Source organism: Lontra canadensis, unplaced genomic scaffold (genome assembly GCF_010015895.1).
Source record: "Lontra canadensis isolate GAN:19392208 unplaced genomic scaffold, GSC_riverotter_1.0 scaffold66, whole genome shotgun sequence".
Classification (NCBI taxonomy): Eukaryota; Metazoa; Chordata; class Mammalia; order Carnivora; family Mustelidae; genus Lontra; species Lontra canadensis.
Window position 1 is genome coordinate 2,001,483 of NW_022631060.1, and position 27,562 is coordinate 2,029,044.

At 58.7% G+C, this 27,562-nt stretch overlaps 1 protein-coding gene across 7 annotated transcripts in view; it reads right to left on the bottom strand.

Annotated features, from left to right (window-relative positions):
- Positions 1-3,092: 3,092 nt before the first annotated feature.
- The window catches only part of SYT7 (synaptotagmin 7), a 58,753-nt gene continuing 34,283 nt past the window's right edge, over positions 3,093-27,562 (bottom strand). For 4 of the 7 annotated variants that reach the window (XM_032879190.1, XM_032879187.1, XM_032879189.1 and 1 more), the window contains 6 exons: positions 15,223-15,358; positions 10,795-11,065; positions 7,432-7,601; positions 6,829-6,943; positions 6,093-6,292; positions 3,093-3,779 (listed from right to left, as the gene is read on the bottom strand). In XM_032879190.1, coding sequence (XP_032735081.1) covers positions 3,675-3,779; positions 6,093-6,292; positions 6,829-6,943; positions 7,432-7,601; positions 10,795-11,065; positions 15,223-15,358 — 997 coding nt within the window. In that variant the 3' untranslated portion in view covers positions 3,093-3,674. Of the gene's footprint in view, positions 3,780-6,092; positions 6,293-6,828; positions 6,944-7,431; positions 7,602-10,794; positions 11,066-15,222; positions 15,359-20,138; positions 20,262-24,194; positions 24,564-27,562 lie in introns of all 7 variants that reach the window. The other 3 variants (XM_032879184.1, XM_032879185.1, XM_032879183.1) reach the window with 1 other exon arrangement.

The window sequence follows — 27,562 nt, forward strand, 5'->3', positions numbered from 1 at the left end:
TCGATTTGGAAAGACTCTTCTAATCCTAAAGGATTAAATCAGAAAAGGGTAGAGAGGAGCCAAAGATCCAGCCAACAGACCTGGAGCTCCTTCCTGGTCCCCGAAACCACGAAAGGCCAGTCAGCATTTGGGGGGAGAGGTAGGCAAGGTGGAGGGTCCTGGTTTGGATTGTCTGACCTGCCTTGGAGGGTGGTGACAGTCCCCTGGGAGCTGAAGGAGGTGATGCTGGGCTGGGTGAGTGAGAGGGTCTCAAAGAGACTCCACTCCCGACAAGCCTCGCTTCAGGTCTGATAGGGAAGTATGGCTGCTCTCCTGCTTTCTGGGTAGCTGGTGGGTTCATATTCTAGATCTGAGGAGGGGCTGGAAGGTCAGGGAGGGCCTCATCACCAGTGAAGCCAAATCCCAAAGGGGACACAGGGAGACTCGATCCCAAGCTTCCCAACCCCCTCACCCAATACCTCTTCTCTGGGAGGTGAGGTAGGGCTGGGACCCACGGAGGAAACAGCCGAGGCCCTACTTCGTCACGATCCTTTATTGATCAGAACAGGCCCTGCCACAAAAAGCGGGGCCCATTCCCACAAAAATATGATTTTGCAAAGAGGAAATTTTGCTGGCTTAGAGGGTGGGTGTGGTGGAAAAATTTTGTATGGTTCTTTTTTCCTTTTTTTCCTTCAGTTTTTCTTCATTTCTCTTTGCTGCATTTTTTTTTTCTTGTGATAGTTTCTGTCTGTCTTTTAAAAAATAAAACGCTTGCACTCAAGGACTCCAACACAGTACAAACAGTGGCCACCAACCCCACCCCTGGGGCCCAAGCCAGGCTGGGGACTCTGGGGGCCCCCTTGGCTTTTTTTGTGGCTGTTTTCCTTGTCCCTTCCCTGGCGTCTGGCGCCAGTGGGCAGGTGCGGGGTCCTGTGGCAGGTGGAATTTGTACAGCAGTTATGAAGGGAGATGGTCACAAGAAAGGATACCTGAACGAGATAACAACTAAGTCTAGGGCGCCCACAAAGACGGCAGGTGATGCTCATGAAGGGACCTGGGACACAGTGGAGAAGAGATAGATGGGCCCAGGCCAGCCTCGGCTATCCCTGGAGACTCTGCAGGGGGAGGGGCAGGTGGGCCTTGCTTTCAGGCTACAGTAATAATACTTTGCTCCCGGTAGCACCTTCAGAGTCCTCCTGCCTCAAGCCCCAGGTCAGGTGACGGCGGCCTCACAACCTCCCCTATGAGGTAGGTGAAGTATTATGACCATCATTTTACAGATGGGGAAACTGAGGCCCCGGGAGTGTGGGTGATCTGCCCAAGGTCCTGGGACGGTGGCAGGGCTTCTGTGCCCTTCCCCCCATCCTCAAGTTCCCCATTCCCTGTTCTCCTCTGGCCCTAGCCCAACCGCGCCCTCACCACATACCATCCGCCTCCTTCTTTGCCAGCCCACAGGACCTCCGCCCACCACTTACAGCCCCTCCCCGGCCTCCCGGCCGCAGCGTGTTGGGGGTTGGGAAAACCCAGGCAGGGTTCACCAGTATGCCTGGGTGGGTCAGACTGTGAACAGACTCCGCCTGAAGATGCTCTCTGCAGATGATTCGCCAAGAGCTCTGTGGGCGGGGCTCGAGGAAAAAAAGATGCGGTTGCTCCGCCCACTCATTGCAGGTTGGTTCAAGCTCCGCAGAGGGCCAGGGGACACAGGGGCGGGGCTGGCACCCCGTAGTGTTGGGGCACAGGATCTCAGGGAGCCATGGAGGACAGATCCCTCGCCTTGCAAGGCTTCCCACAAAACTCTGATCACATCCACACAGCCTTCGGAGTTGCTGCCCTCCTATCCCGCTGGGGGCTGGTCCCCAGGCCGCCCGATAAAGACCCTGCACTTGGGGCAGGGCCCCATTTTAAGCAAAGCTACAATACAGAAAAATTGGGATTTACAAGAAATATGGGTGACTATTTGCTTTACAAGAGCACTCCTGAATCTACAAAATGATTCACGGACACTGTATGGCGCTCCTCCAGACCACAGGAGGAGGGGATGAGGACACGGGTGTGAGATTCAGTGTAATACATTTTGATACGGGCAGCTCAAGGGGCAGACTACTTAAGGAAAATGGCTCTCAAATTCCCATGCTTTTGCCGTGCTCTGTAAGTGGGGACCCTATCCAGAGTCTCCCCTTGGGGTCAGGCCCATCTCGGGGGTAGAACTGTGGTCCCAGGCTGCCACCACAGACGTGGTGTCCGGGCGCCACCTGGCGGCCTGTGCCGGCAACGTCAGGCCCAGGCAGGCAGACCCCCGCCCCGGATTTGACTGTCCCCAGCTGTATTTTATCAATACCAGGACCCTTGTGGGGCTGAGCAGGGTTAAGCAGAGATCATCCCGGCATCTGCTGTCTCCAAGGGGAGGCCAGTTCTAGTCTCTGCAACGGCTGAGGCAGAGAAATCCCCGCTTCTTTGGGTGAGGCAACCTCAGAACTTGCGGAATCTGGATTTTCCCTACGTCTTCTGCCTCAACTGAGAGGGCGGGAGGAGCTGCTCGAAGGGACTGGGAGCGATGGGGAAAGAAGGCTGGGCCACAGACTCCGACCCCAAATGGAAGGGAAGGTCTGCGAGTTTGGGAGATGGAGGGCTGCAGAGGTCTGCCCAGACAGGGAAGGAACCTGGGAAGCGTGGAGAACACGGCCAGCTTGGCTGGGATCTGAGATCTGGGGTGGCTGAGGGTGTCTGGGTGAGGGTGTTGGGGAAGAGGGCTGGTGGGGCTGTGGGACCCCTAAGAAGGAAGGGAGGGGAGTCCTGGTGGAATGTGGTACACGCAGTAGGGGCCTAAAAGGTGTGAAATGATGTTCAAGAGACGAAATCGCTCAGCAAGGAGCTCCGGGAGAGCTCGGAGCAGAGACAGGCAGGAGGTGGAGGCAGCCAAGTTCTCAGTCCGGCTCCAGAGTCTGCTCCTCTTCCACCACCCCCCCTTCCCCTCTCACCCCTCACCTGCCTCTCCTTGCCCACCCCTGGCTCTGTGCATTGACCTCTCTTGGCCTCCTGTCCTACCTCACTTTATGAGAGCCTGCCCTCTCTGCACGGGCGGCCCCCAGGGGGACAGGGTAAGAGTGCCCCCCGCCACGCACACACACAAAGTGGACGCGACGCCAAGTACATGGGCTTCAGCTCCAGGACCCTGGAGCGGGCTATATACTATCCTTGGCATTCAGGGCCCAGCCGGCACCTGAAACTGTCCTGGGATGGGCCTCTCCTGGCCAGGCCAGGCCAAACGCCTCGGCCTTCCTTCCCCAGGGCCCATATCGGGAGCTGGGGAGAGAGCAACTTCTCTCCACTCCAGGCACTGCCTTAAAGAAAACGGGGGACCGTGCCCACCTGGCGGGTCTCTGGAGGGGTCTGCCCATCTGCCTGTCTGGCCTTCACGCTCTCCCCCACTTCTTTAGTATCAGCAAGTCAGGAAGGAAAGGGGCAAAGCAGGAAAATGGCTCCCAAAGCCCCTCCCCCAGAGCTGGACCGGTGGAGGATGAGGCTGGTACTTCCTAGAAATGGGGCCCAACGGACTCCTGGGACCCCTCCCTGGCCAAGCCCTCAGGGTCCTCCCCTCACCTATGGCGGGGGGCCAGGCCGGGCATTGTGCATAAAGTGGTGAGGGCATGATGGGGACCCGGGCCCTTGGCCCCCTGGGCCTCCTGTGGCCACACTTAGGCCTTCAGCTGGTGCCACTGGGCCACCGGCTGCCGCGGACGGGCGATCATGTCCTTCCAGTGCTTCACCTCCCCGGGCCCGCTCTTCCAGGACAGGTAGATCTGGGGCGAAAGGGAAGAGCACGGTATCAGTGACACTCAGAAGCATTGTCCCCTGCCCCCGCAGGGGGTGATCTCCATCTCCTCAATGGTACCCCGAGGTCGTGATCATGGGGACCTAGAGGCCTCTGCCTACAGCGACGGCCTACCCTCAGAGGCTCCCTCCTTCTCCCTCCTCCCCACCAGCTTGACCCATTTTCCTTGCTGTGCCTCCCTCTGGGAGCTTGGGCCTGCCTGGCCCTTCCCAGTTAGACTCCTGACCTGTTTTACAGTGGGGGTGGAGGCAGCTAGGCCCAGCCCCTCCTGCCCTGCTGGCCACTGTCTAGCTCTTCTCACCCTTTTTTTTTTTTTTTAAGATTTTATTTATTAGACAAAGATATCACAAGTAGGCAGAGAGGCAGGCGGAGAGAGGAGAGGAGGAAGCAGGCTCCCTGCTGAGCAGAGAGCCCGATGTGGGGCTCGATCCCAGGACCCTGAGATCATGACCCGAGCCGAAGGCAGAGGCTTAACCCACTGAGCCACCCAGGCGTCCCAAGCTCTTCTCACTTTTGATCGCTCCCCTTCTTGCCACTTCCTGCCCGCCAGGCATTGAGGTCAGGAGTTTATAAACACAGGTCCCCGAATCCTTACCCATGAGGCAGGTATATTACCTCCATTTTACAGATGGAGAAACGAAGGTGTGGAGAGCAAAGAGACTCACCCAGAAGTTGTAAGTGGTACAGCGGAATTTACATCTAGCCCTTTCAACCTCTGTCCTACCAGCCCGATCCTGCTGGCTTTTGTTTTGGGGGTTTTGCAGCCTTGTGGAGCCACGGGCATGGTTCCCCCAGCTGACCCCAGCCTTGTGACTGGAGGCTGGTTATAAGCCCGGGCTCACCAAGCGACCCTGGCCAGAGTGAGAACCCATCCTCCTTCACCTGGGCTCAGGCAGCAGAAGGTGGGACGGTTTCAGAAGGGGCTATGATTGGTATCACAAGAACACCCAAATGCAGAAGGCTAAGCTTCCAAAGAGCTCTGAAGTAGATAATGGTTACTTGGCCCGAGCTGGTCAAGGAGGGGGCTCAGTAGGCCGCAGGCTGATGGGAACACATGGTCCTGCTAGGCTATGGGGGTTGCCGCCCTGAGGAATGGTGCCACTTGTGACTACAGGTTGGGCGCTCAGGTTCCTGGGACCTTACTTGAAGGTCAGGGGCTTCCCTTAGGTAGCTAAGTTCTCCATCCCCAACTGAGAGTTGCCTCCATCGTGGCTCTCTTCCCCATGGGGGCCCAGGTCACTTGTCATTTACCCCATACGGGGCTGTGCCTCAGGGAACACAAATTTTTTCCTCCCGTGCTCCTGGCATCGGCCCTTCCCCTCCACCTGCCCTCCTCCCTGGCTTCCTGTACTGCTCCTGGTCAAAGCTCTGGATGCACAGACATGTCCTTAGTAGGAATGCTTCACGAATAACTTTTCTTACAATGGCAGCTAACACACACACTCGAAGCAGCGTGCTAAGCATTTCGCCCACGTTGTCTTATTTCATCTCCGCATACTGGGAGGTTAGGACTGTCTTACTTTCATTGTGGAAATGAAATGGGGCTCAGATAGGTCATGGCTGTCAAGAGTAGGGCTGGGGCTCAGCGATGGGATTCCCGAGCCCAAACTCTCCACACTAAACCATAAACTAACACAGGGATAGACATTTCAAGGTAGAAAAACTGAAGGGATTATGTCACAGACTCATCCTGAAAAAACTCAAGGCCAGGTATGGATTTTTTTGGTAAGTCTATCATGAGGAGAAGTCACTTTCTACAAGGAGAACATCCACAGATTTCAGGTAATCCTCATACCACCCTGTGAAGGGCTATAGGGTCGGTACTATTGGCTCCGTTTTATAAATGAGGACACTGGAGGTCAGAGGGACAAGTGGCTTGCCCAAGGTCACACAGCTATTTAGCAACACATGGGGTGGAACAAAAGCCAGGTCTTTGGGGTCTGACTGCGGCTTCTTACACTGCTCCACCGAACTCACCCTCTGAAGATGGGACCTGGGTGACACTGCTCTGAGGTCCTTACCCAGCCAGAGGGTCCTGTCCAGTAAACTCCCTTTTGGGGACCGAAGCCATGTCTTTCTCCCACTTCCTCCTTTCTCTGCCCTTCTAGTGGTCTGGACCAACCCACAGTAGGACACCCAGGGAAGATTTTGTCCCATCCTCTCATTTATAGATGAAATGGAAGCGCAAAGAGGGGAAGGGACTGGCCCAGCCCTGAGCTCACCCACTGCCCCTGCTGCTTCTTGGAAGTCAGGTGTGTCACCCCACCCACCAGGCCCCTACCTTGCCAATAACATCATTGCGACTAAGCTTGTCCTTGTCCATGACAGTGATGATGATGGTCGTCTCCCTCAGCTTCTCCGTGGGGATATCAAAGGCAAAAGACTCATTGAAGATGGGGTTCAGGTTCCTCTTCATAGTCACTGTCTTCTTCTTCTCCACCCGCTTGTCTTTGTACATCAGCCACACCTTCACATAGGGGTCTGGGGAAGGGGTAGAAGAAGGGTCAGTGTTGGAGCTCCCCAGGATTCCCTTCCCTCTCCAGGAGTGGCAGCTGGGGCAGGAGGGGCTGCACGCTTTCCCCAGAGGGTCAGGAGAGCCCCAAGCAACAAGGAGAGGGATCTGGGGGACCAGTGGACGGATGAATTGGAAGGGACCTTGGCCATCACTCAGTGCCCTATTATGAAAACAAACAAGGAAACTGAGCCCCGCAGAGGCCAGGTCTTGCCTGAGGTCACCCATGACAAGCGTTCGAGCTGGTGCTGGAGCCCAGATCTCCCACCACAGTGCTCCCCTTCTCCCTGATTCTGGTCAGGACAGAGTCCAAGTGATACAGACCCTGAGGGTGCTCCAAAGGGGGCCACCCAGGACTCTAAGGTAGCGAAGTTGAGAAGAAAGGTGGGGTGAGAGGGTCGGGGTGAGTGCACAGCTCAGACCCTGCTCTCCACATCTGGCATGACCGTCATGTCCCCAGAACCTTCCCGGTCCCTCCCGCACTCTTGTCGAGAAGCCCCAGGACCTGAGGTGCCCCCGATGTCCATGGCTTTGAGGTTCCGGGCTTTGATGATGTTCACGATGATAGAGTTGGCAGAGGGGTTGTAGCAGAGAGACAAGAGCAGCTCCCCTCGGCTCCCCTGGGAGGGAAAGGTTGCGGGTGAGCCTGGGCTGTGGGGAGGGGTGTCCCCCTCCACTCGCCTCAGCTCCCCTGGGAGGGAGAACAGGAGCAGTGTGGGGACTGGGGGAGAGGGGAGGGTTAGAGAACTCTCTGGCTGGCTCCACTGCCCCAGGGCCCTCCCTGCCTGGGCCCAGGTGCTCACCCATCCCCACCTTTCACCTCTGTCACACCCGGTGTCCCCTCACCTGGAAGTTCTGTACACCAACCCCCATGGGGCCCCTCCTCCCTACACAGGCACCAGGTCCTTTACCACAGCTCAGCAGCTCCCACCCACCCTGCCCCAGGGCCAAGCATGGGTGCTGAGACCAAAGGTGGAACTCTGCTCCCCTGGGTGCCCGTTTCCCACCACCCTCCTGACATTCCCAAAGTTGCAGGGGGACTAGGACCAGTTCTGCTGGCCCTGACCTGCCCGCCCCCTGAGCCAGGGAGCCATAAGTGGGGCCTTACACTCCCATCGCTGCATGGCTTCAGATCCTTCCAGAAGGTCTGCATCTGGGTCAGGTCCACCTTGTTGAGAGGGATGGACACCTCCCCAATGGGGTCATTGCGGCTGAACCGGTCATAGTCCAGGACCTGGAGGTAGAGGATCCTCTGCACCACCTTCTCGTACGGGAAACCTGGCAGACAGATGGCGGCTTGGGTGAAGCGCAGGACAGAGGGGCCACATGGGGCCTGGGCACGGCGACCCCCCCCCCAGGGCACCAAGTCCCTGAGAGGAAGCCTGCCACCTGCCACCCCACCGAGGTAATGGGAGGCAACAGCCGAATTCTGACCTTCCTGAAGCATTAGCAAGAACTGTCATGGCCACACTTTTCCCTCATGACAGCTCTCCAGGGTCGAAGGCATCTGATATATTTTACAGATGCGGAGACAGAGGCTCAGAGGGCTTATATCACCTGCCTGCAGTCTCCCAGCTAAAGAGCAGGCGGGACCATTTAGGCACTCCTGGGTCATGTGTCTGTCTCGGGGGCTGGGCAGGGGTCCCTCTCTCCCTGGGCAGCCCTGCCCCTGCCGATCATCCCTGAAAGAGCCTGGGCCAGAAAGCCAGCCCCAAGAGGCCTCAGGCAGATGGGAAGGGCAAAGACACAGAAACAGGAGCAGATGCGTATCCTCAGACGCCATGCTTCCCCCTCCAGGGATCAGCCAGTCCTTCGCTGTTCCTCAACAGATCCCAAAGCTATCCCCTTCTCCACGGCCACCTCCCTCATCCAAGCTGCTGGCACGTTCTAGACAGTCACCAGAGTTTCCAAACCACCCTCCCTGCCTGTGTGCTTTCTCCTACCATCCATTGTCAACACAGCAGAGTGATCCCTTAAAAATAGAAATCCCATCGTGACACCCTCCTGCTTAAAGCTTTTCAGGGGCTCCCAGTGCACTTAGAGTAAAAGCCCCACGTCCTGCCTTGGCTTCCAGTCCTTCTGTACAACCCGGCCCGCTGTCCTTTCCCGGCCCCTCCTTCGAGCGCTTTCCACTCAGTGATGGGCTCCGGCCACACCAGCTTCCTTCCCCAAGTTCCAGCACCCGGTGTCTCCTGTCTGAAGGCACTTCCACCACCTGGCCTGGCCGAAACAGTCTCAGCATTCCTCCCTGACATCCCAGATGGCGTCAGGTCCCCTGTTCTAGATTCTAGCACTTTCTGTTCACATCATGCCACCACGGGCTGTTCACAGAGACTCCTCTGTTTCCTTGGGCCTGACTCCCACCAGGGTAGGACTTCCAGGAAGGCAACTCTGTCCTCAACCACCAGATCCCAGCATCCAACACTGTTTCTGGCATGTAGTAGGCACTCGATAAATATTTGTTTAAGTGAATCAATACTTGAAAGGATGAATAAATGGCAGCTAATGGCCTGATGGAGCAGCAGGAGTGTGCTTTGGGGAGTGGGTGAGGAAGCTGCAGGGAGTGCCAGGGGAGGGAGTCTGAGGAAGGGCTGAAGCCAGAGTCACTGGACCTGGGGAGGCTTGGTCAGAGGAGGGGCTAGTCTGGGAGGCACAAAGCACAGAGAAGGTGTAGGTCAGCCTGGAGGCCTGAGGTGGTGAGATCCTGAACCACGGTGTGAGCGGGAAGAAGACAGGACCCCCAACACTTTAGCCTGGCTGGCGGAGAAGATGGGGGGAGAGGAAGAGCTCTGGAGCATTCTAGCACTTTCAGCCAGATGCTAGAAGCAGAACTGCCTCTCACAGGAGCAGGTGTGCTGGAAGAGGAAGTCCTGTGTTCCCCAAACCTCCACCCCCTGAATTCCTTCAGGCCCTCCTCCCACCGAAGGGGTCTAGGTCTTGTCTTGCTCATCTTGGAGTCCCCCAGGGACCTGTCCAGTGACCTTTGGCATTGGTTCAGGTAAATGGTTCTGGAAATGTTGGAGGCTCCAAGAGGTCCCCACACTGGAGTCCATTCTTTTCAACAGCAGAGGAGGAAGTCAGTCTCTTATTTGGCAAACACCTATTCTTCCATGAGAACCCATCCTGAATGGCCCCTATCGTGGGAAATGTTTTCTAGCACCATCAAGTGGAGAGGACAGTGGGTTCCCACAACATCTGCCATGCAGAGTATGGCTTGATTGTCTACACACCTATGTCTTCCATTAGCTCAGGAATGACTTGAGGGACAAATGGTGCCTTGGTCTTTTCTGCACCCCCAGTACTCAGGACAGTGCCCAGCCCATCGCTGGTGCTGGATAAATGTCTGCAGAAGAGATCAGGGGATTGAAGCTTTGCCCATAAATCTCGCCCCACCAGCTGGCTTCACACCCTTCCAGAAAGCTGAGCCTCTCCCTGGTTGTCCCATCTCTAAACAGGTCTCCCCGCTGAACCGGGAAGAAGGGTCCTCCCACCCCACAAGCATCCACTAGCTCACCCTCGACGATTCATCTGAGGTGAGCTGGCTGTCACTTTGCAGAAGGGGTGGGGTGTCAAATGGCTGGGACACCAGGTGGGGAAGATTCCCTGGGGTGCACACTGAAAATTCTGGAACCCTGAGGCAGATGGTGGTTGGAGTCACAGGGATTTATTTTCACTGGCTGAACATGTCGGGAAAGCATAATGGCTTCTCTACATGGAGTCCACGCATCAAAAAGGCCTGGGACAGAATGGCTCCCTGAACCCAGCCCAGCTTCCTGGTGACCCTGGCGCCTTAGAGGTAAGAGATAAAGATGGCCTTGAGGGGGTGTGCAGGGGAGAGGAAGGGCATCTGCCTCAGTGGCTTCTAGGAACCAGGGGCATGGTTCAGAGCTGCTGTCACCACGCGTCTGGATGTGGGGGAGGGGTGGGGGGAAATGTTCAGAGAAGGGGAACAGACGGAGCGTCTCCAACAAACTGGTGTAAAGGGTCTTCTGGGTATCATAAGGGCTTTCACAAGTCACTGATTTGTTCCTCCTTGCTATTACTATCCTTCTTTTACAGATGAAGAAACCACGGCCCAGAGAAGTGCAGGAACTTGTCTTGGTCACACAGCCAAAGAGGCGCGGAGCTGGGTTTCCAACACACAGCCTGGGCCGTAGCCTGGACTCCAGGGGCTCCCCCTCTGGGTCCTGTGCGCGCCTCCCCGCCTGCCCGCCCTCCTCAGGAGGAGTCCCGCGTCTGCGCTGAGACCCCAGGTACCAGCTGCGCTAGGTTAGACGCAAAGAGCCTCGGGTCACCTGGGCGGAGACGGAGGTCTGCGTGGGTGAGGGCCGGGGACGCGCGAGTCTACCTGTGTGCGTGCGTGCGCGTGCGTGTGTGCGCGCCTGCGCACCGGTGAGTACAGGCGCCCCAGGGTGGGGGCGGGAGGGGAAGGCGGGGCTCTGGCTGGGGGCGGGGGCAGCCCCGGGCTCACCTTCGAAGAGGAAAGTCTCGTTCCAGTGGGGGTTCAGGTTCTTCCGCTTCACCTTGGTCTCCAGCTTGTGCTTCTTGTCTGGCAGCAGGTAGATCTTGACGAAGGGGTCGCTGGTGCCGCTGAAGTCCTTGGCTGGCAGCTCCTGGGCCTTCATGATCTTCACGGTGAGCGTGGACTCCTGGAAGTTGTAGCCGACGCTGAACTGGATCCGGCCCAGGTTCTCCCGGCTGCAGCCCTCGTGGGCCTCGTCCTCTTCGGAGCCTGGGGAGAGCTGGGGGCGGGGGAGAGGCCGGCGGGGTTGGCGAGGGTTCTGCTCCCCGCCCTCCCCCGGGGCTCCCCACCACAGCCCAGCACAGTTAGGAAGCCTCCCTGGGCCTGAAGCCGAGCCTCCCGAGGCGAAGCGCTTGCTCTCCCTTTGGTCACCATGTGGGGCTGGTGGTGGCCCGTCTCGTTCACATTCACATCTGGGCGAGGATGGTCCCGTCACCCGGGAGGGGCAGAGTTGGGACAGCCCCTGCCCCCCAAGCCCCAGAGCAGTGTGCACCCTACTCCCCAGTCTGCCCTGGGTCTGCCCACGGCCCCTGCCCCAAACTCCCCCACCATGCTGCTTTTGCCTCCCGGGTCAGAGCTGCATTGATGTCCCCGCCACCCACCCCAGGTCCCTGAGCTCCCCCTCCCGCTCTCCCGCCTTCCACAGCCCAGTGGGGCCCACTGTGAAATGCACCAGCACAAAAGCCGGGGCTGCTGAACAGATGAGGGAGATTGTTCGCATCTCAAGAGTTTACCAGGCTATTTCTTTGGAAGGTGGCTCTCTGGGGTTCTGAGGATGATGTGATTTACAAAATGACTTTTCAGCAGCAACATCTGATTTGTGTAAGGCATAAATTCACGTGGGGATGCTAAAAATGCAGGTTCCCAGGCCCAGTGCCCAGAGAGCCTGATTGCATGGGGCTGGAGAGGGCCTGGGCCGTGGAGTTGTTTAGAAAGCCCCTCAGCTCGCTCTACTGGGGCTGAGGGCCACCAGGGCCACCGAGAGGAAGGGCCCCGCCTGTGTTCAGCCCCCATCTCCCAGGGGCAGGGCTCTTGGGCCCCCCAGCATGGGACACGCACGTGGAGGCTGGTGTGGGTGTCCCCTTTCCAAGCTGACATTGAAAAAGTAGGGGGAATTAATTGGGGGGAGTGTCTCCCAGCCAAATCTCAGCTGTGGCTGCTCATGGGAATACCTGGGGAAGTTTCTGGGTTGCCTGGGTCCCACCCCAGACCCAGGGGTCCTAGTGGCCCAGGCATCCCTCTCTCTGAAAGCTCCCCAGGTGACTGGATGAGAGCCTGAGTTGGGACTCGTGGTACCACATTTAGGGCAAAACTGCTAACCCAATTTCTCTCCCACTTCCCCTACAGGAGCCTTCCCTGTGTCCCCTCCTTCCTCCTAGGCAGCTGCCCCAGGCTCTGAACTAGCAGGTAATACAGAAAGTAAGAATATATATAGTGCGCACCTACCATGGCGGAAGACTTACATCACCTTCTTACTGAATCCTGACAACAGCTGGGTGAGGCGGTTAGCACCACTCCCTCGATGAGGAGACTGGCTCAGAGAGGTTAAGTCACACAGCCAAGATTGCACAGCATCATGGACCCTCTCTGACTTGAAAGCCCACTCTTTCCACCAAAGCAGTCTCACGTCTCAGGGCAATTTTGAGACATCCCCCTGCCCCCCACCCCCAAGCCAGCGAGAACTCACCTGCCCCAGGGGAGAAGATTCAAATCACTCTAAGAGCAGTAAGGACCAGGCCTGGCCTTGCCCTGTGTCCTGTGCTTGGCGCTCACTGACTCCCTCTGACATCTGGATGAGGCAGGCACTACCATGTACCAGCCGGGGTGGGAGCGCAGAGAGGTGATTAGCTTGCCCCAAGTCACCCATGAGGGAACAGGGAGTTAAAACCCGAGGCCAGGTCAGTGCCCAGCCATCATGTGTGTCCTTCAGGCTTCCCTCACTCTGACACTCAGATCCAGCATCAGGCTCCCCTCTAGACCCACTGAGAATGTTGCTTCACCACGCAGGGAAGGTTTCCCCTGTGCTCCTGCCCACTGCTGGTACCAGCCTCATTCCCAGTGCATCTTAGATGGCGCACCTGCAGGACGGGACTGTAAGATCCGTCTTTCGTGGTTCCTGGGATGATGCAAATGGACTGTGGTCCCTCTCTAGCCCAGGCCCTGCCACAGCTGGCCATGAGCCTGGGAGCCTGGGGCATGCATGAGTAGACAGAGCCAGCAAAGACCACTTGGCCCTCCTGTTCCTTCTGTAGTTTGGGTGGAGTCCCTGGTGACTGGAGCCCAGGGGACCCCAGCCCTGTCTGAGGTCTTAGTTCCCAAACTGAGTGGTTTAGGTTCCCAAACCAGGTGGTCTGGGGTGAGAGGCCCAAGCTGGGCCTGGCTCTATGCCTGTTCCCAGCTTTCCCAAACCACAGTCCCAAGCCCTAATTAACCAGCCAGGGCAGCTTTGAGGAGCTGTTTCCATGGCAACCAGACTGGCCACCCCTAGCAGGGTTCCAGTAGAGGAGCGGCGGGAGCCCCCGCTCCAGTAGAAGCAAGTATCAAAAAACAAGTCAGGGCTAGGGTGACTTAGATGGGGGTGTGGCCTGGCCTCCTGTCTGACCCCTCTCCCTCAGTCCCTTCCTCTGGCCAGCTGTGGGCACTGACTCCTGACCCCCAGCTTCTGACGGGCTGGGGCCTGCTTGTCTTCCGCCTGGGGCTGGGCCATTAGACCTTGCTTGCTCCCCTCTGAGCATCAGCTGAGCCCTGAAGCCTGTGAGTGGGCCCTGGGGCCTACACTTCCTTCCTCTGCCTGAGGCTGTCAGTTCCTCCCTGGGGGCAGCAAGCAGCAGGCAAGCTGGCTGGGAATGGACTGTTCCTTCTAGGAACCTAACTGTCAGGAAGCTGTAACCAATTAAGAGGCTGGGCAGGGAGGCAGGGTGGGCTGTGGCCTGGCCCATCCAGAGGACAGCATGGCTGGGCCCACCTATGTGGGTGGGAGAGACAGACAAGAGGGCAGTGGAGGGCCAGGCACGCAGGGGCCTATGGTGGGGGGTGGCAGGTAGAGGCCCAGGGGAAATCAGCTCTGGAACAGGGAAAATCTGACGCCTGAGTCTGCATCCAAGAGAAATGCAGATCTGAGGGACCACTGCAGGCCTGCTGACTGGGAATCTGCATTTTTGAAAATAGTTATATGTGTCCAAGTCATCTCTGTACTCAACATGGGGCTCGAACTCATGACCCCGAGATCAGGAGCTGCAGACTCTTCTAACGGAAACCAGCCAGGCGCCCCATGGGAATCTGCATTTTTACGAGCTCACCCAATGATTCATGTGCTTATTATAATTTGAAAATCTCTGGGCAAAAAAAGGGGCAGTGGGGGTGGATGGGTGGAGCTGGCTGGAATCCTAACTGGCGGAAGGGTGGGGCCGAGGGGCTCTGGGGCCCCAGGGGAGCGTGGCAGCTGCCATGCCAGGGCCTGGGCCAAGGAACTCTGAACTGAATGATGTCCAGCAAGGGCTTGAGAGCCCACAAACTGGCTTCCCTCGCTCTACAGGACTGGGGAGGGACCCTCGGTCCAGGGAGCAGAAATTACTTGTCTCCAGTCACGGCCAGTAGGAACACAGCAGGCATCAGTTTCCCCAACCTCAGACCCTAAGCCTCCTTGGGACTTGTGAGCTGACAAAGCCCTGATTGACTGCCACCTGCAAACCACAGGCTGCCCCATCATGGCGTCCTCACCCTGGGTTCATCCCCCACCTCAGGTGAGGCACATGGCCGTGACTCACTGCTGCCACCAGGGGGTGAGGCCTAGGTGCCTTGGTGGAAACGCCCCAGATCCATAGGGCTGGGAGCCCCGTGGAGCGGGGTGTGCACAGAAGACCCTCAGCACAGTCCCAGCAATCAGGACCTGGGGGGGTCGTATTCTTCTTTTATCTTTGAGCCCCAGCTGGTCCCCAGCAATGGGGGCTAAAGGGAGGTCCCTGAGAGAGGGAAAATGAGCCCCACTCCACCAGGAGCGCCAGCTCAGACCTCCCTTCAGTGGGACACTGCTCCAAGAGAGGGGACCTAGTCTGCCCCAAGCCTTTCCTCCTACGGATCACAAAAATACCTCCCATGAGTAGGTTTCCTTGGACCCCTACTCAACCAGAAAGAGACGAGAGGAACATGGGCATTCTTATTCTCACTGGACAAATGAGGAAACTGAGGCACAGAGAGCCTGTTCTGGGGAAAAAGCTGAACAAAGAACCCAAGCCTTGCTCACTCAGTCACCATGCTGGTACCCGTACCCGAGTGGACAACTCCCACGCTGTCACCAATTGTCACACGCATCCCCTCCCCGGCCCCAGCCTCCCACTTCAGCTCCTGCCTGGAGCCCCAGCGCCCTGCTGTTCTCACCATGAGCATCTCACTGGTGAGGGAGTTGACGAGGTCCGAGACGGAGGAACGCGGCTCAGTCCGGCGGTCAGACTCATCATGGGGTGTCTGGCCCGGCACCGGGGCTGTGTTCACTGCCTTCCCTCCTGCGGGCAACCTGGAGGCGGGGGGAATCCAAATGAGCGCAAGTTGGGAGGTGGGCTGGGCTGGGCACCTTGGCCGGGGTGGCAGCGGCACGTCCTCTGAGACCCAAGCAGCCACCACGTCCTGTAGGCCAGCAGGAGCTACGCTCTGGTCCGCAGGGAGGGCTGGTCTTCCCTCAGACAGTGCCCGGGGCCCATCTCCCTCACTTAAGCGCGATCCAGGTAGACTGCCCCTGTGGGTACTCCCACTCCTCCTGTTCCCCAGGAAGCCCCCCACCATCCGGTCACTGCCTGCATGGTGGTCTCTGAGCGCGCCCCTGGCAGCCCTCATCACTCCAGCCTGGCAGAGGAGGCTCCCCGGCATGTCCAGGTTACCCCCTGCGTCATTACCCTCTGCAGACACGCCTGGGGTGTTATCTCCCAGAGGCCCTGCCTGTGTTTGTTCAGCCTGAGAACGCAGGTGCCCTTCAGACCCAAGAATGACCAGGTGAGGTCAGGACTACTGCCCACACAGCTCTGGCCAGTAGAACTTTCTACGATGGCAGCCGTGTTCTATGTCTGCACTGTCCCTATGTGGCTACTAAGCATTTGAAGTGGCCAGTGCGACTGAGAGCAGAGTATTTTGTGTCGTTCGATTCAAACTAATTTAGATTGAAACAGCCACCTGTGGGATGGGACGAGTCTACGCCCCCTGCTCCCCAGTCCCCACCCGTCTCCCGCTCTGAGGACTGCGCGTGGGATACGGCTCTCACCCAGGGTCAGAGAGAGACGGGGCACCACCGAGAAGCCCCGGATCTGACCATTCCGTGCGAGGCCCTGTGTGCACCCCGACTCCATGCTGCTCCTGGGAAGCTGGGCTCTCTGGCCCGGCAGCTGGGTGGTGAGCCCAGGCTCTGTCCAGCTGGGGCTCAGGAAGGGGGCACTATAAGCCTGCCCAGGGACCAGGCTGGAACATCTCATGAGGAGGATAGGTGGGGCGGGCAGCAAGGAAAAGACAGAAGTCCGGCAGCGTGGGGCTCGGGACAGGCTGCAAGAGAACAGCTCTGAGAGTCCCAGAGCCTCAGACTCGGGGACACACGCGGGTGAGACACACATCCTCGGTACGGATCAGCCGCTGGCACACAGTTAGCCACGACAGGCAGACAGACATGCACGGAATCTGTCACGCCCTGGAGGGGAGTTACCAGGACCCAACAGCAAGGTGTGCACATGCGCGTGCACACACGCGGACGTGCGCACGCACACACACTAGTGCACACAAGCCCGACAGACACCCGGGGGCACCCGGGAGAGAAGGGCACAGCAACGAGGCAGGTCAACCACAGCAGTGAGATGACACACACAGAGCGATGCACACTTAGATCCCGAGAGGAAACATCCAGGGAGACCCAGGCATGTTGAGGTGTGCGTGGGACTTGGGACCGGCTGAAATGGGCAAGAGCAGGGAGCCGGGTCAGGGACAGACACCCTGCGAATCAGACGCGCACACACCTGCTGCGAGAACCCAGCCCTGCCTAGATAGCACGAGACACCCCGCCCTGCCTGGGGCCACCCCAGGGTCCCTCCCAGAAGTGCGGCCACAGCGATGCACACACACGCGCGCGCACACACAGGGACACACACTCGTGGACACGTGCGCACGCAGACAGGCATGGGGAGGAAAGAGGACACTGAAATAGCTGGAGAGGTAAAGTCAGGTTAAAAATAGAGTGGGACAGGAGGAGAGCGCCAGATTGACTGCTGAAGGTATGAGAAAGTCAGAGTTATTTTGGCCACACCACAGCATCAGCACAGCTGCAAAGCAGCCTGGGAAGATGGTCAGCGCCACTGAAGCTACCGGAGGTCACGGGACAGAGAGAGACAGAGAGACAAGTGCACAGAGAGGCAGAGGGAGAGGCGGAGGGGCCCCGTCACTGGCCCAGGGACATCCCTGTGAGGAGCAGATGGGAGGAAGGAGACGGGGAGAGAGAGAGAGAGGCCAAGAAAGGTTAGTTGAAGACTAGTGAAGAAGGCTGCAGGGTGCACAAGGGGACGAGCGAGGCGGCCGAGAGGAGAGGCAGAGAGGAGGCGGGGGACACACACCGGGACAGAGGAAACATGGTGGTTTTGGGGCGAGGAGAGCGATGGGGGTGGCCAGGTCCCTGCCCTGCCCCGCGCCCCACTCAGGTGGGGGTGGGGCCACGGTGGACACCATTCGGATCCCAAGGAGCAATGGAAGGGATGGCAGGGAACATGACATGGGCATGGATGCAGGGCAGGATGGGTGAAGGCAGCGGGGAACGGGGGCCAGGGGTAGTCCTGGCCTCCTTCCTTCCTCCCTCCCGGGTCCAACAGCATTCTGTTCTTGGGGCCCACAGAACTGAGGCTAAGGGACTGGGAGATCCTGGATGGGGGACTTCCGGGCCACCAAGGATCCTGGGAGGGAGGTAGTGACCAACCTTCCCATCTCCATGTTGCTCACTAGACGCACCCCTACCTTGTTTGGGAATTGGAATGGCTGCTCCTCTTCCCGGGGCCCTCCTGTCGCCCAGGGACCTGCTGCTGACAGACCTTGGGCGCTGAAAGTCCTCCCCAAGGACAGCCAAGGGGTCAGCTGGATGGGAAAGGGTGGGGGGATCGGGGCAGAAGGGCAGACTCTGGGTCTGGAGGGAGAAGCTGAAGAGAAAGGGACGGATGACCCAAGCCCACCATGCCAAGGTCCAAAGAGCCAGGAGTCTAGAGGAGTGGAGCCCTAAGGTGCTGGGAGCCTGGTGGGATGCTGCCAAGCCTGGGGCCAGGGAGAGTTCTGGGAAGGAAGCCCTCAGTGCCAGACACCTTCTCAGCGCCCAGTCGCCTGGGAAACACCCCAGAGGCCCTGAGATGGATGGGGTGGGTGTGACAGGGTGGGAATGGCATGTGTCCACCCGGAGAGTTAGGCAGGGTTGGGGGTGAGGGCCCATGGCCTCCACCTCCACACCCACCCTTCCCAGGAAGGCAGGGACAGCTGATGTAATGGTCAGAAGGGATGGGCGTGTTAGAATACGGGCGGGAGACCTTCATGGCAGAGGTAAAAAGAGGCTGTGCGTGGAAATGGAGCCAGCTAATGAACACAGGGGTGATGTGAAATCTCGTTTCCAGCCTGCGTCGCCTCCTGCACACTTCACGCTTTCCCCCGACAAGGAGCTCGGGTTCTCAGCAGGCTTCCAGAGGTCTCCAGCCCCCTCCTGCCTCCTCTCCCCCATGGCCCCTGGCCCCTTCCCCGCAGCACTCTAGCCTACCCAGGACCCAGTCCAGGACTCCTGGGGTGCCAGGTGGGCTGGAGGTGGTAGGCTCTGTTTCTCCCACCCCATCCCCCCAGGACATGGGCTCGGGTGTGATACCATCTGTGCCACTGAGTGAAAGAACCCGTCCCGCTTTTCCCTCCCACTCTCTGGGAACTTCTGACTGTGTCCACCATAGACATTCAACAGTGAACTTGGAATAGGAAGAAAATGCGAGAAGCTGCTGGAGGGACAGGCAGTTCGCTAACTCTTGACCTATCCTTCCATAACCCACAGGCCCCTGGTGGTGGCCTGGGACAGTCCCCTCCTGCCTTAAGGGGCTCAGGGAATGTCAGGATCCCTGCCCAGTTCACAGGCTCTGACAGGTGCCCCCCGCCTGAGTGTCTATGAGAAGCTTCGCATGCCCAAGCTGGAAGGGGTCACCCTTTCCAGTCCTCCATTCGACAGACAAGGAAGCAGAGGCTCAGAGAGGGGCAGTGACTGGCCCACGTCTGTAGAACGTGTCTCTGCCACAACCAGAACTAGAAGGCCGGCATCCTGGCCATCAGCCCACATGCTCTCTGGGAGGCATTTGGTCCTGTCGAGAAGCAGACCCAACTGAGGTGAGGAGCCCTCCCTCTGCGACTACAGCTGTGCATCTGGCCCAGCCCAAGGCCAGGAGCCAGGCGGCAGCCACCCAAGGGCAGGCTCCCTCCACCTTGGTGGCGCTGCCCAAGCCTCCGACCTTGCCCGGTTTCCTTTCCCATAAGTGCTCCACGCCCTCTCTGAGACAGGAGATACCAGTAGGTGCTTCCCTGAGTTCCTCATGGTCAAGACTATGGCTAAATGCCCAGCCCTCTTCTTGGCCTGTGTAAACAGGGAGCCTAGCCGGCACCCGCGGCCTGCTCTCGGACCCTCCCCCTAGTCCCTCCTCCTGGTACCTCAGGTTCAGGGCTGCCTCTCAGTTCTTTCTGGTCACCAGGCCTCTCCACACCCCACACCCTCCCACCAGGGGTTCTTCTTCAATCAGCCAAGCAGCTCAGCCACACCTGTGCAGTACCCCTGCGGTGACGGGGTGCTACCTTCACCCCAGCGGGACCTCCAGGCAAGAGGGAGGTTGAGGTGGTGGGGATGAGGGAGAAGAGGCTGGTGCCCCTTCGCTACATCCCCCCTGCCCACCAACCACCAGAGAAACTGGGATTTCGAGGTCGGGGGTGGGGCAGAGATGGAAGATGAGGGGCAGCAAGGGAGGAGGGAGCGAAGCAGGGAGATGGGGCAGAAAGGCGGGCTTGCTCTGGGCGAGGGCAAGCATGCCTGGGGAGCAGGCTTGATCCAGAATGGTCCCAGGATGGCCACACTGGCCTCGGACCCAAGGGACACCCGGGTGTGGCGTGTGTGAGGGCGCCAGCTGGGGAGGGGGCCGTTCTCCCGCTCCAGGATCGCTGAGGGCACCGCCGCCTCATCCAACAGCCGGGCCAGGGCTGGTGGAGGCCGGCAGCCTCTCCACGCCTCCATCTCTGCCGCTGCCGCTGCAGGCCCTTGCCTGTGCTCGTACCTCTTGTCCCCCTGAGCGTTCTGGTTCTGCTGGGTTCCTGGGTTTTGCAGGTCAGGGATATTGGCAAAGTCATCCTGTTCCGAAAGCCCTAAGACCAAGGATAGCACCACCATCCTGCCTTCCCTGCCCGAGGTGGGCAGCCCACCAGCCGGGAGGAAACGAGGAGGCCCCACGGGTTGGGGCAGGGAGGGGAAAGAGACAGAGACAGAGACAGAGACAAAGAGAGAGAAGAAAAAAGCGTAAGAAACTGGCCCTGCAGGAGAGAAACCACACACTTTAGCACTGTCAACAGTTGTAGAGCAGAGTAGGGTGGACGTGGGGAGGGAGGGAATGAGGGGAGGTGTCCACGGCCTGAGACCCTGCCTGCCTCGGGGTCAGGGAGCAAGGTGCTCTGGAAAGACTTGGGGAAGGGGCTGGGCAGAAGCCCAATGAAGGGGCATGTGCCCAGGACACTGCTGAGGAAACTGTTAAGGAAGGCTGGCAGGGGTGGGTTGGGGGAGGCCAGGGGATGGGGGGAGCATATGCCCTGGGGCACTCCGACTTCCAAGGAGAACTCATCTCCAGTTGAACAAAGGCCAGAGGCTTTACGCTGGGCCCCTGGGAGAAGAAGGAGGGGCTCCATTGCCATCTTGCTTTGGGAAGGGCGGGCAGGTTTGGGCTCCCAGGTGGGAGGTTCTTAGAAAGTCTGGAAATCCAGTGGGCGCTGCACCCTCATTAAGACATCTCTAGGTCATGGTCAGCCAGATGTCCTTGACACCAGGAGGGGTCCCTGAACACACAGCCCGTCAGAGGAGAATGGAAGTCCCTTCTGGTTTGTGGTGTGCTGGCCATCATGGGCCTTCTTTTGAGTCCCCCTTCCTGGAAATCCAGGGAAAAACCACCAAGGCTTTTGAGTCCAATTCAGGGCCTTTCCTTGGAGAAACAGTCCAGAAGTCACCAAAAAGCAAAGGTGGAGAGAGAGAAAGAGCAGGGACCTGGCCAGGTCTGGAGGGAGCCTGTTTCTGCAATGAGGAAGGTCTGGAAGAGGCTGGAGTCATTCTGCTTTGCCTCAGTCCAGGCAGACCAGGAGCTGGCATGTGGGTAGCAGCGTGGAGCCAGAGGTCAAGGTGTGACGTTTTTCATAGGCGGCATTCTCAGAGAGCTCCGTGGCAACTGCGGAGTCACCCTGCATTTTCCAGGGATGGAAAGTGACCTGCTGCCCCACAAAATCATCAGAGTTCATGGGCATTTTCTGGGTATTTTGTGGAGCTTATCCAGCTCTGGGTCTCTCATCCAAAAGAAGAGGAGGAAAGCATGTCTCAGGAAGGGCCAAGGGAAGGATGGTAAGCCTGATGAGATATTCTGGAGAGGGGGATCTTGGGTGGGGAGATCTGCCCTTCAACCACCGTTATCCCGTTCAGGGAGAGGCAGCTTTGGTTATTTCCTAGAGAGGTTGTCAGAAGGGAACTCAAGCAGGTGACACGTGGCACCTGGGGGGCGGGGGGCTGGGCTCAGGGAAAATGGGAGATGGCAGTGGGGCCCCGGGGAGGGGAGGAAGCCAAGTGGTTGCACTGCCTACGAGGTCATACATCTTTGTCCTGGGCACATTACTCCAGGTTGACACTCCCGCTGGCATATAACTTTTGGGTAACAACTCCCCCTTCCCTCAGGACAAATCCTCGTTTTCTTTGTTCTCTGCCCACCAGTACTGTTTCAGAGTTGGTAAAATTCCATTTGGCTGCTTGGGAGCTGGTGGAGCTGGGGGAAGGAGAACCCAACGAAAACAACATGTTTTTCCCTGGTTAATGCATTTTCCAGATACTCCTTTTGCTCGTCTTGAAAACAAAACGGCTCTTCTGCATAAATTCCCAATTTGTCATTCTCTCCAGCAACACAGGCTGCAAGGGTGAGAACGAGGGGCAGGAGGAGAGTCTGGGGAGAAGCTGGTGGTATTGGTGGGGGGGGTCACACCCATTAAGCAGGAGGAACACCATCCTTCCTGCAAGAGGGGGTGGGATCCTGGGAGGTCTGGCTAGCCCTCCCACCCTGGCTATCTCCCTAGACCAGCAGCATCTGGGGCAAGAGAAGGGCCTCACAAGCACACCAGCTAAACTGTAAGGCGGAGGTCAGAGGTGGGCAAAGTACAGCTGGTGGCCTGGCTTTCTACAGCCTGCAAGCTAAGAATGGCTTATGCGTGTTTAAAGCATTGCTTTAAAAAATGTGATTGAGACCACGTGCCCCACAAAGCCTAAAATATTTATAATCTGGTCCTTTACAGAAAAAAAAAATTGCTGACCCCTGCTGGGAAGAATGACAAGTGGAGGAGGGGGGCGGTGGGTGATCTCTAGTGGTGACCAGCAGGCGAGGGGCCCATGAAGCAATGGTGGGCATGGCAGTGTGGACAGTGGATGCTGGCCCAGCAGTGCCACTCATCAAATCCCAGTCGAGCAGGGGCACAGCGGGCAGGGAAGAGTCGGTACACAGAGGCTTTTCTGCAGCCGGCTCCCTTCTTCCCAGGGCCTGGGGATGGCTCCTACCCCAGTTCTGATGGCTGCTAGAACAGATAGCAGGGTGAGAGCTGTGTGAAGAGCAACCGGAGGGCAGGAGGAGTGGAGGGGTGCAGGGGCTTGTCGGTTCTCAGTTCTGTTCAAGTCGCAGAAGAACCAATTCCCCTGACTCTCCTAATCTGCGCCAGTGCCATCATATCCGTCCCCAAACCAACCGCAGCCTGGAAGCCAGGAGGCTCAGCTGGGCATCCTGTCTCATTCAGGCACCAGCTGGATTCCCAAGGGTCCTTGGGTGGGGGAAAGCCCCAGCAGATGTGCTGCCTGGATGGGCCAAGTAGGGCACGGGCAGCATGGACAGCCAGGCCAGGGCAACGGGCCATTTGCACAGGTGTGGGAAGCTGGCATGGCAAGGCCTCTTCTGTTGGGGTGCCTCTGCCAGGGGCAGCACTCCTGTCTGCGCTGGAAGCTTGGGCTGGGGTCTCAGCTGGAGAGGTAGGAAGCTTGCAGGGACCTGCTTGCCTTCAGAATCCCCACCATCTTGCCAATGAGCTGGACCTTGATCTTGGCCTTCCCCTTCCTCCTCCCTTTCTCCTCTCCCAGGCTTAGTGCTGGTCTCTTGCTCCATGAAAAGTGCTCCCAGGGAAGACCTGGGCGATGGAAATAATCCCCAGAGCCTGGAAGGAAGGTCATGTTAGGCCAGAGGAGGCGAGTGATATCAGGGACCAAAGCCCAGGTCTGCCTGGGCTCCGAGAGTGAGTGCAGATGCCCAGAGCGATGCCAGAGAGAGGGAATGCGAGGTGGGCAGGGCTCCTACCTGTGACAGGGTGGGGGCAGGGGGCCAGCACGGGACTGGGTTGGGGTAAGATGAGGAATGGCTGCAGTTAGATGCCCAAGGTGAGTGGTTACTTCTCAGGCCTGTGCACTTGAAAGAAGCCTCTGATTTAGAAAGAATGTTTCCTAAAGCTTTGGGGGGAACATCTGAGGTTTGTCCTCAGGGGATGGGTCATTCTGGGAGCCGGAGGACAGGTGGCTGTAGAAGGTCAGAGAGGCAGAGGACAGGGCTGATGGCAGGAACAGGGGAAGTGAGAGGGAGGGAGGAAGTGTGGGCGCAGGAAGGTGAGCAGAGTCAGGTTACAGGGAAGGGGTGATCTGGAGGCTTGGAGGCAGGGCCCGAGCCCAGGTTTGGGAGGAGGGGAGGAGGCTGGCAGGGAGGCCGGGAGCAGCTTGGGACTAGCCGGAAGGGGAGGCAGACCTGGCGGCCTCACCGGCATTGTCCAGTGTCCCCGATGACTTTTAGCGGGGGGTGGGGGGGACCTTCTCCGAGCCCTGGGAGGAACGTAAGTGGGGGAGTTGGGGTCTTCACAGGGGCGGCCCAGATAAGAATCCTTCCATGGGGGGCTTCAGGCACAAGCCTTGAGCCACAGGAGGCTGGGGAGGGGTGGGCCGAGTCTGCTGGGCACCCTGCCTCAGAGGCAGAGGGGCCACAGAGGGCCAGCCGTTCCCCAAGGAGATGAGGGGAGAGAGGCTGGGTTAGGAGGTGGGGGCCGGCCCGCTCAAGGGGGGGACTTACAGGAAGGATTTCATGTCCAAGCCTCGGTTTCGAATCTGCCCCACCACGTGGTCCCAGCTGCCCGGGTTGGAGCGGCTGCGGCCGCCGGCCGCCCGGTACTTGGAGCCGGCGGAGGTGCCCTGCCGAGCCTGGCCCCGGCCATAGGCCCGGGGGTTGGGGCCCGGCGCCGAGGCCGCGTGGGCCTGCAGCTGGCCCAGGCTCTGGCTGGTGGTGGGCTGGCTGGGCTGCCGGCCCCGCTGGTGCTGGCTCAGCGGCTGCTGCAGGCTCTGCTGCCGCATCAGGGTGCGGGGTCGCTGGCATTTCGGCTCTCCCGTGGAGCTGGGGATAGACTCAAGGGTAGTGGCCGTGGACAGGGTGGAGTCCTCGAAACTTGGGGCGGGTGGAGGAGAGGAGAGAAAGGAGAAGCAGGTGAAGGGATCACAGTGGAGGAGAAAGAAGCCGAGGGTCAGGACTAGGAGGCCCCAGTGCAGGGCGCGCTCTGCCGGACCTCGCGGGGCCTCCATCCCGGTTGTCGCTGCCGCGCCGTAGCTGCTACCACCTCACCCGGGAGGCCACCGAGCCCCGTGCCCGCCCTGAGCCCGCCCCCACCACCACCCCTGGGCTGGCCCTGCCCAGCCCACCCCACCCTCTGGCCTTAGCTTGGCTGGCGGACAAACGCCTCTCAGACCGTGGGAGCTGTGCAGGCTGCGTGGTGAAGGCGGCCCCAGGGCCCTGGACCTGGTGTGCTGGAACGGCAGGGGGAGGAGGGAGCAGCCGCCGCTCCCTCCCGCCGTGTTGCTGGGGGACCCCAGGAAAGTCTGCCTCTGTGATCTAAGTACGAATGGCCTTTGGAGACATGAGGAAATCCAGGCCAATGCAGAGCTGGCCTAGTAACGTGTGACGAGGCAGGGAGAGCCGGCCTTTCTTACGCTTGGGCCACAGAGGCTGGGGACTGTCCCCGGACACCCTCTGTCCTTGGGCCTCTGCCTGGTTGCCCTGGCTGCCTCAGGACTGCAGACCTTTGCCCTCCTTCCAGGGTTCCTTGTTTCTGAGGTGCAGTGTCCCTTCCTGATTTCTTGGGAGTGACTCCCAGTCAGAGGAGGGAACCTGGGAAAGGATCAGATGAGGTGGGAGCCCCAGGAACCACCTGTCTGGTCACTTTGCCCCAATTCTGATGGAGGACAGGGTGACTATGCATTTGCAAGAGGGCGCCCTCCTAGCAGGCCCACCGGCATCCCTGAAAAATGCTGGTAAGGGGGCAGGGACAGACAGGAAGCAGGACACGGCTGATCAGAGGCAGGATGAGGTCAGAGGAACCTGGGCTCAAGCTCCAGCTCTGCTGTTTCCGAACCACGGGACTGTGGAAGAGCGAGCCCACCCCTCAGTTTCTTCATCTGAGTGTCTTCATAAAGCCTGGGCGGAAATCATCCCTGAGCTGCCTCTGTCCCAAGGTTGCCATGGGGACCCAGTGAGGTTGGGCCCGGGGACATGTATTAGTTAATGGTTCCCCATGCCAGGGGTACCTGCAAATGTCTCAGGAGACAGAGGTAGGAAGAGTCAGAGACCCCTGGCTTCCCCAGGCAACCTGCCTGCTTCATTCCCCTGGCCAGAGACATGAGCACATCCCACAGGCAGGGCCAGAACCTCATAGGTCCCAGCCTCCTCCTCTGTCCCCTCCCTCTGTCTCCCAATCTAGTGGTCAAGGGCAGGGGCTGACAAACTGTGGCCTGTGGGCCAAATCTGGCCCACCACTTGTCTTTGTAAATAAAGTTTTACTGGAACACACTAATTTACATCCTGTCTATGGCTGTGACAGGTTTGAGTCGGCATGAAAGAGACTATGTGACTTGTGGAGCCTAAAGATTTTCTTTCTGACCCTTTATAAAGAAAGCTTGCCAACTGTTGGTCTAGGGCCACAGGGCAGCCATGTCCCCCCTCCCCGCCTCCCCGGCCGGGCTGTCTGTGGGAGGGGCTCCAGGGCCCTTGGAACCGCTTTCACCACTGCAACCAGACCTCAGCTTTGCTCCCCCCGAGCCTACCCTGGGAAGCAAAGGACAACAGTTAGGCTGCCCCTATGGGCTAGAGAGAGAGAAAGAGAGAAAAAGAGGGAGAGCAAAAGAGGGAGAGAAAGTCAGAGAATAGAAAAGAGAGAATGAGAGAGAGAGAACGAGAGAGAGAGGAGAGAGAGAGAGAGAGAGGCAAAACATGGCTTTGGCTGGGAGCTGGGGTCCTGGAGGGAGCAGCAGTCTTGCCCAGCTCGGGCCTGCAGCCCGGGTTACCACCAGGGTCAGACCAGGTAGGCCCATAGCTCCCTGTTGGGGGGTGGGGTGGGGGAGGTGGAGGCAGGGGAGGACGACACTTGGACGGCCTCCTCCTCCTCCTTGCTGACCTCATTTTGGTTTCCTATCACATCCAAAATTAGTCCAATTTACAACCTCTCAGTCACAGGAAACTAAAATTGGTGCCTCCAGGCCTGGAGCCAGAGGATGGCATGGAGGCTTCAGCCAGCCTGGAGTCTGTGGCCAGAGCAGGCTGGGGAGGGCGGGGTGCTGGGCCTGGCTCTCCGGGGAGTGTGGGGCTTCCCTCCGAGACGTTCCTGAGGCTCAAGGGAGAAATCAGCCTGTGTGCCTTCAGGCCAACAAGCAATAAGGTCTCGGCACAGTGGCCCTCTGTGGTCCCAAAGCAGGAATCATAGGCCTTCTGAAGAGAACCAGGGCGGGGTGTGTGTGCGGTGCTGAATGGAGGCAAGAGGACAGCCCCCAGCTAAGAAGGGGTCAGGGCTGCCAGTCTTCTAAGTGAGAGGCTGTCTGCTCCCTTAGCTGGGAGTGAGGCAGTTCTAACAGCTGAAAATGGAACGTACGTCCCAACGGGTCAGAATGGTCATAGTTCAAAGGATTTAGAGCCTGGAAAGGCTCAGCTGTGGGGAAATGGAAGTTTCTAAAAGCCAAGATGAGAATAAGGCAGCCCCATGGTGGGGGAGGAGAGAACATACTTTCTGCTGTGAACAGGGGCCAGCCCTATGTCCGCAGCCCAAGAGAGGGACGGTCTTGTCTGGAAAGCTCAGAGAGCTTTTAAAAAGGAAATGGCTCTTCTGTCTGACATCCAGACCACCCTCGTCAGAAAAGAGAAGCTAGCTGGGGCGCTCAACAACCCAACCACCAAGAACACACCACCCACCAGCTGACAGTGGGACAGCTCACTGCCCAAGACCGGGACAGCCAATGGGGATGGCTCAGATGAGGATGGCCCCATGGGGACAGCCCAGCTGCTCAGGGTGGGCCCGCAGGACAGACGGGGGAATGGTGCGAGCAAGAGTGGGACAAGCCGATGGAGGTGCCTAATGGTCAGAAATGGAATGGCTCAGCCTCTGGGTCTAGAGCCACCTGCCG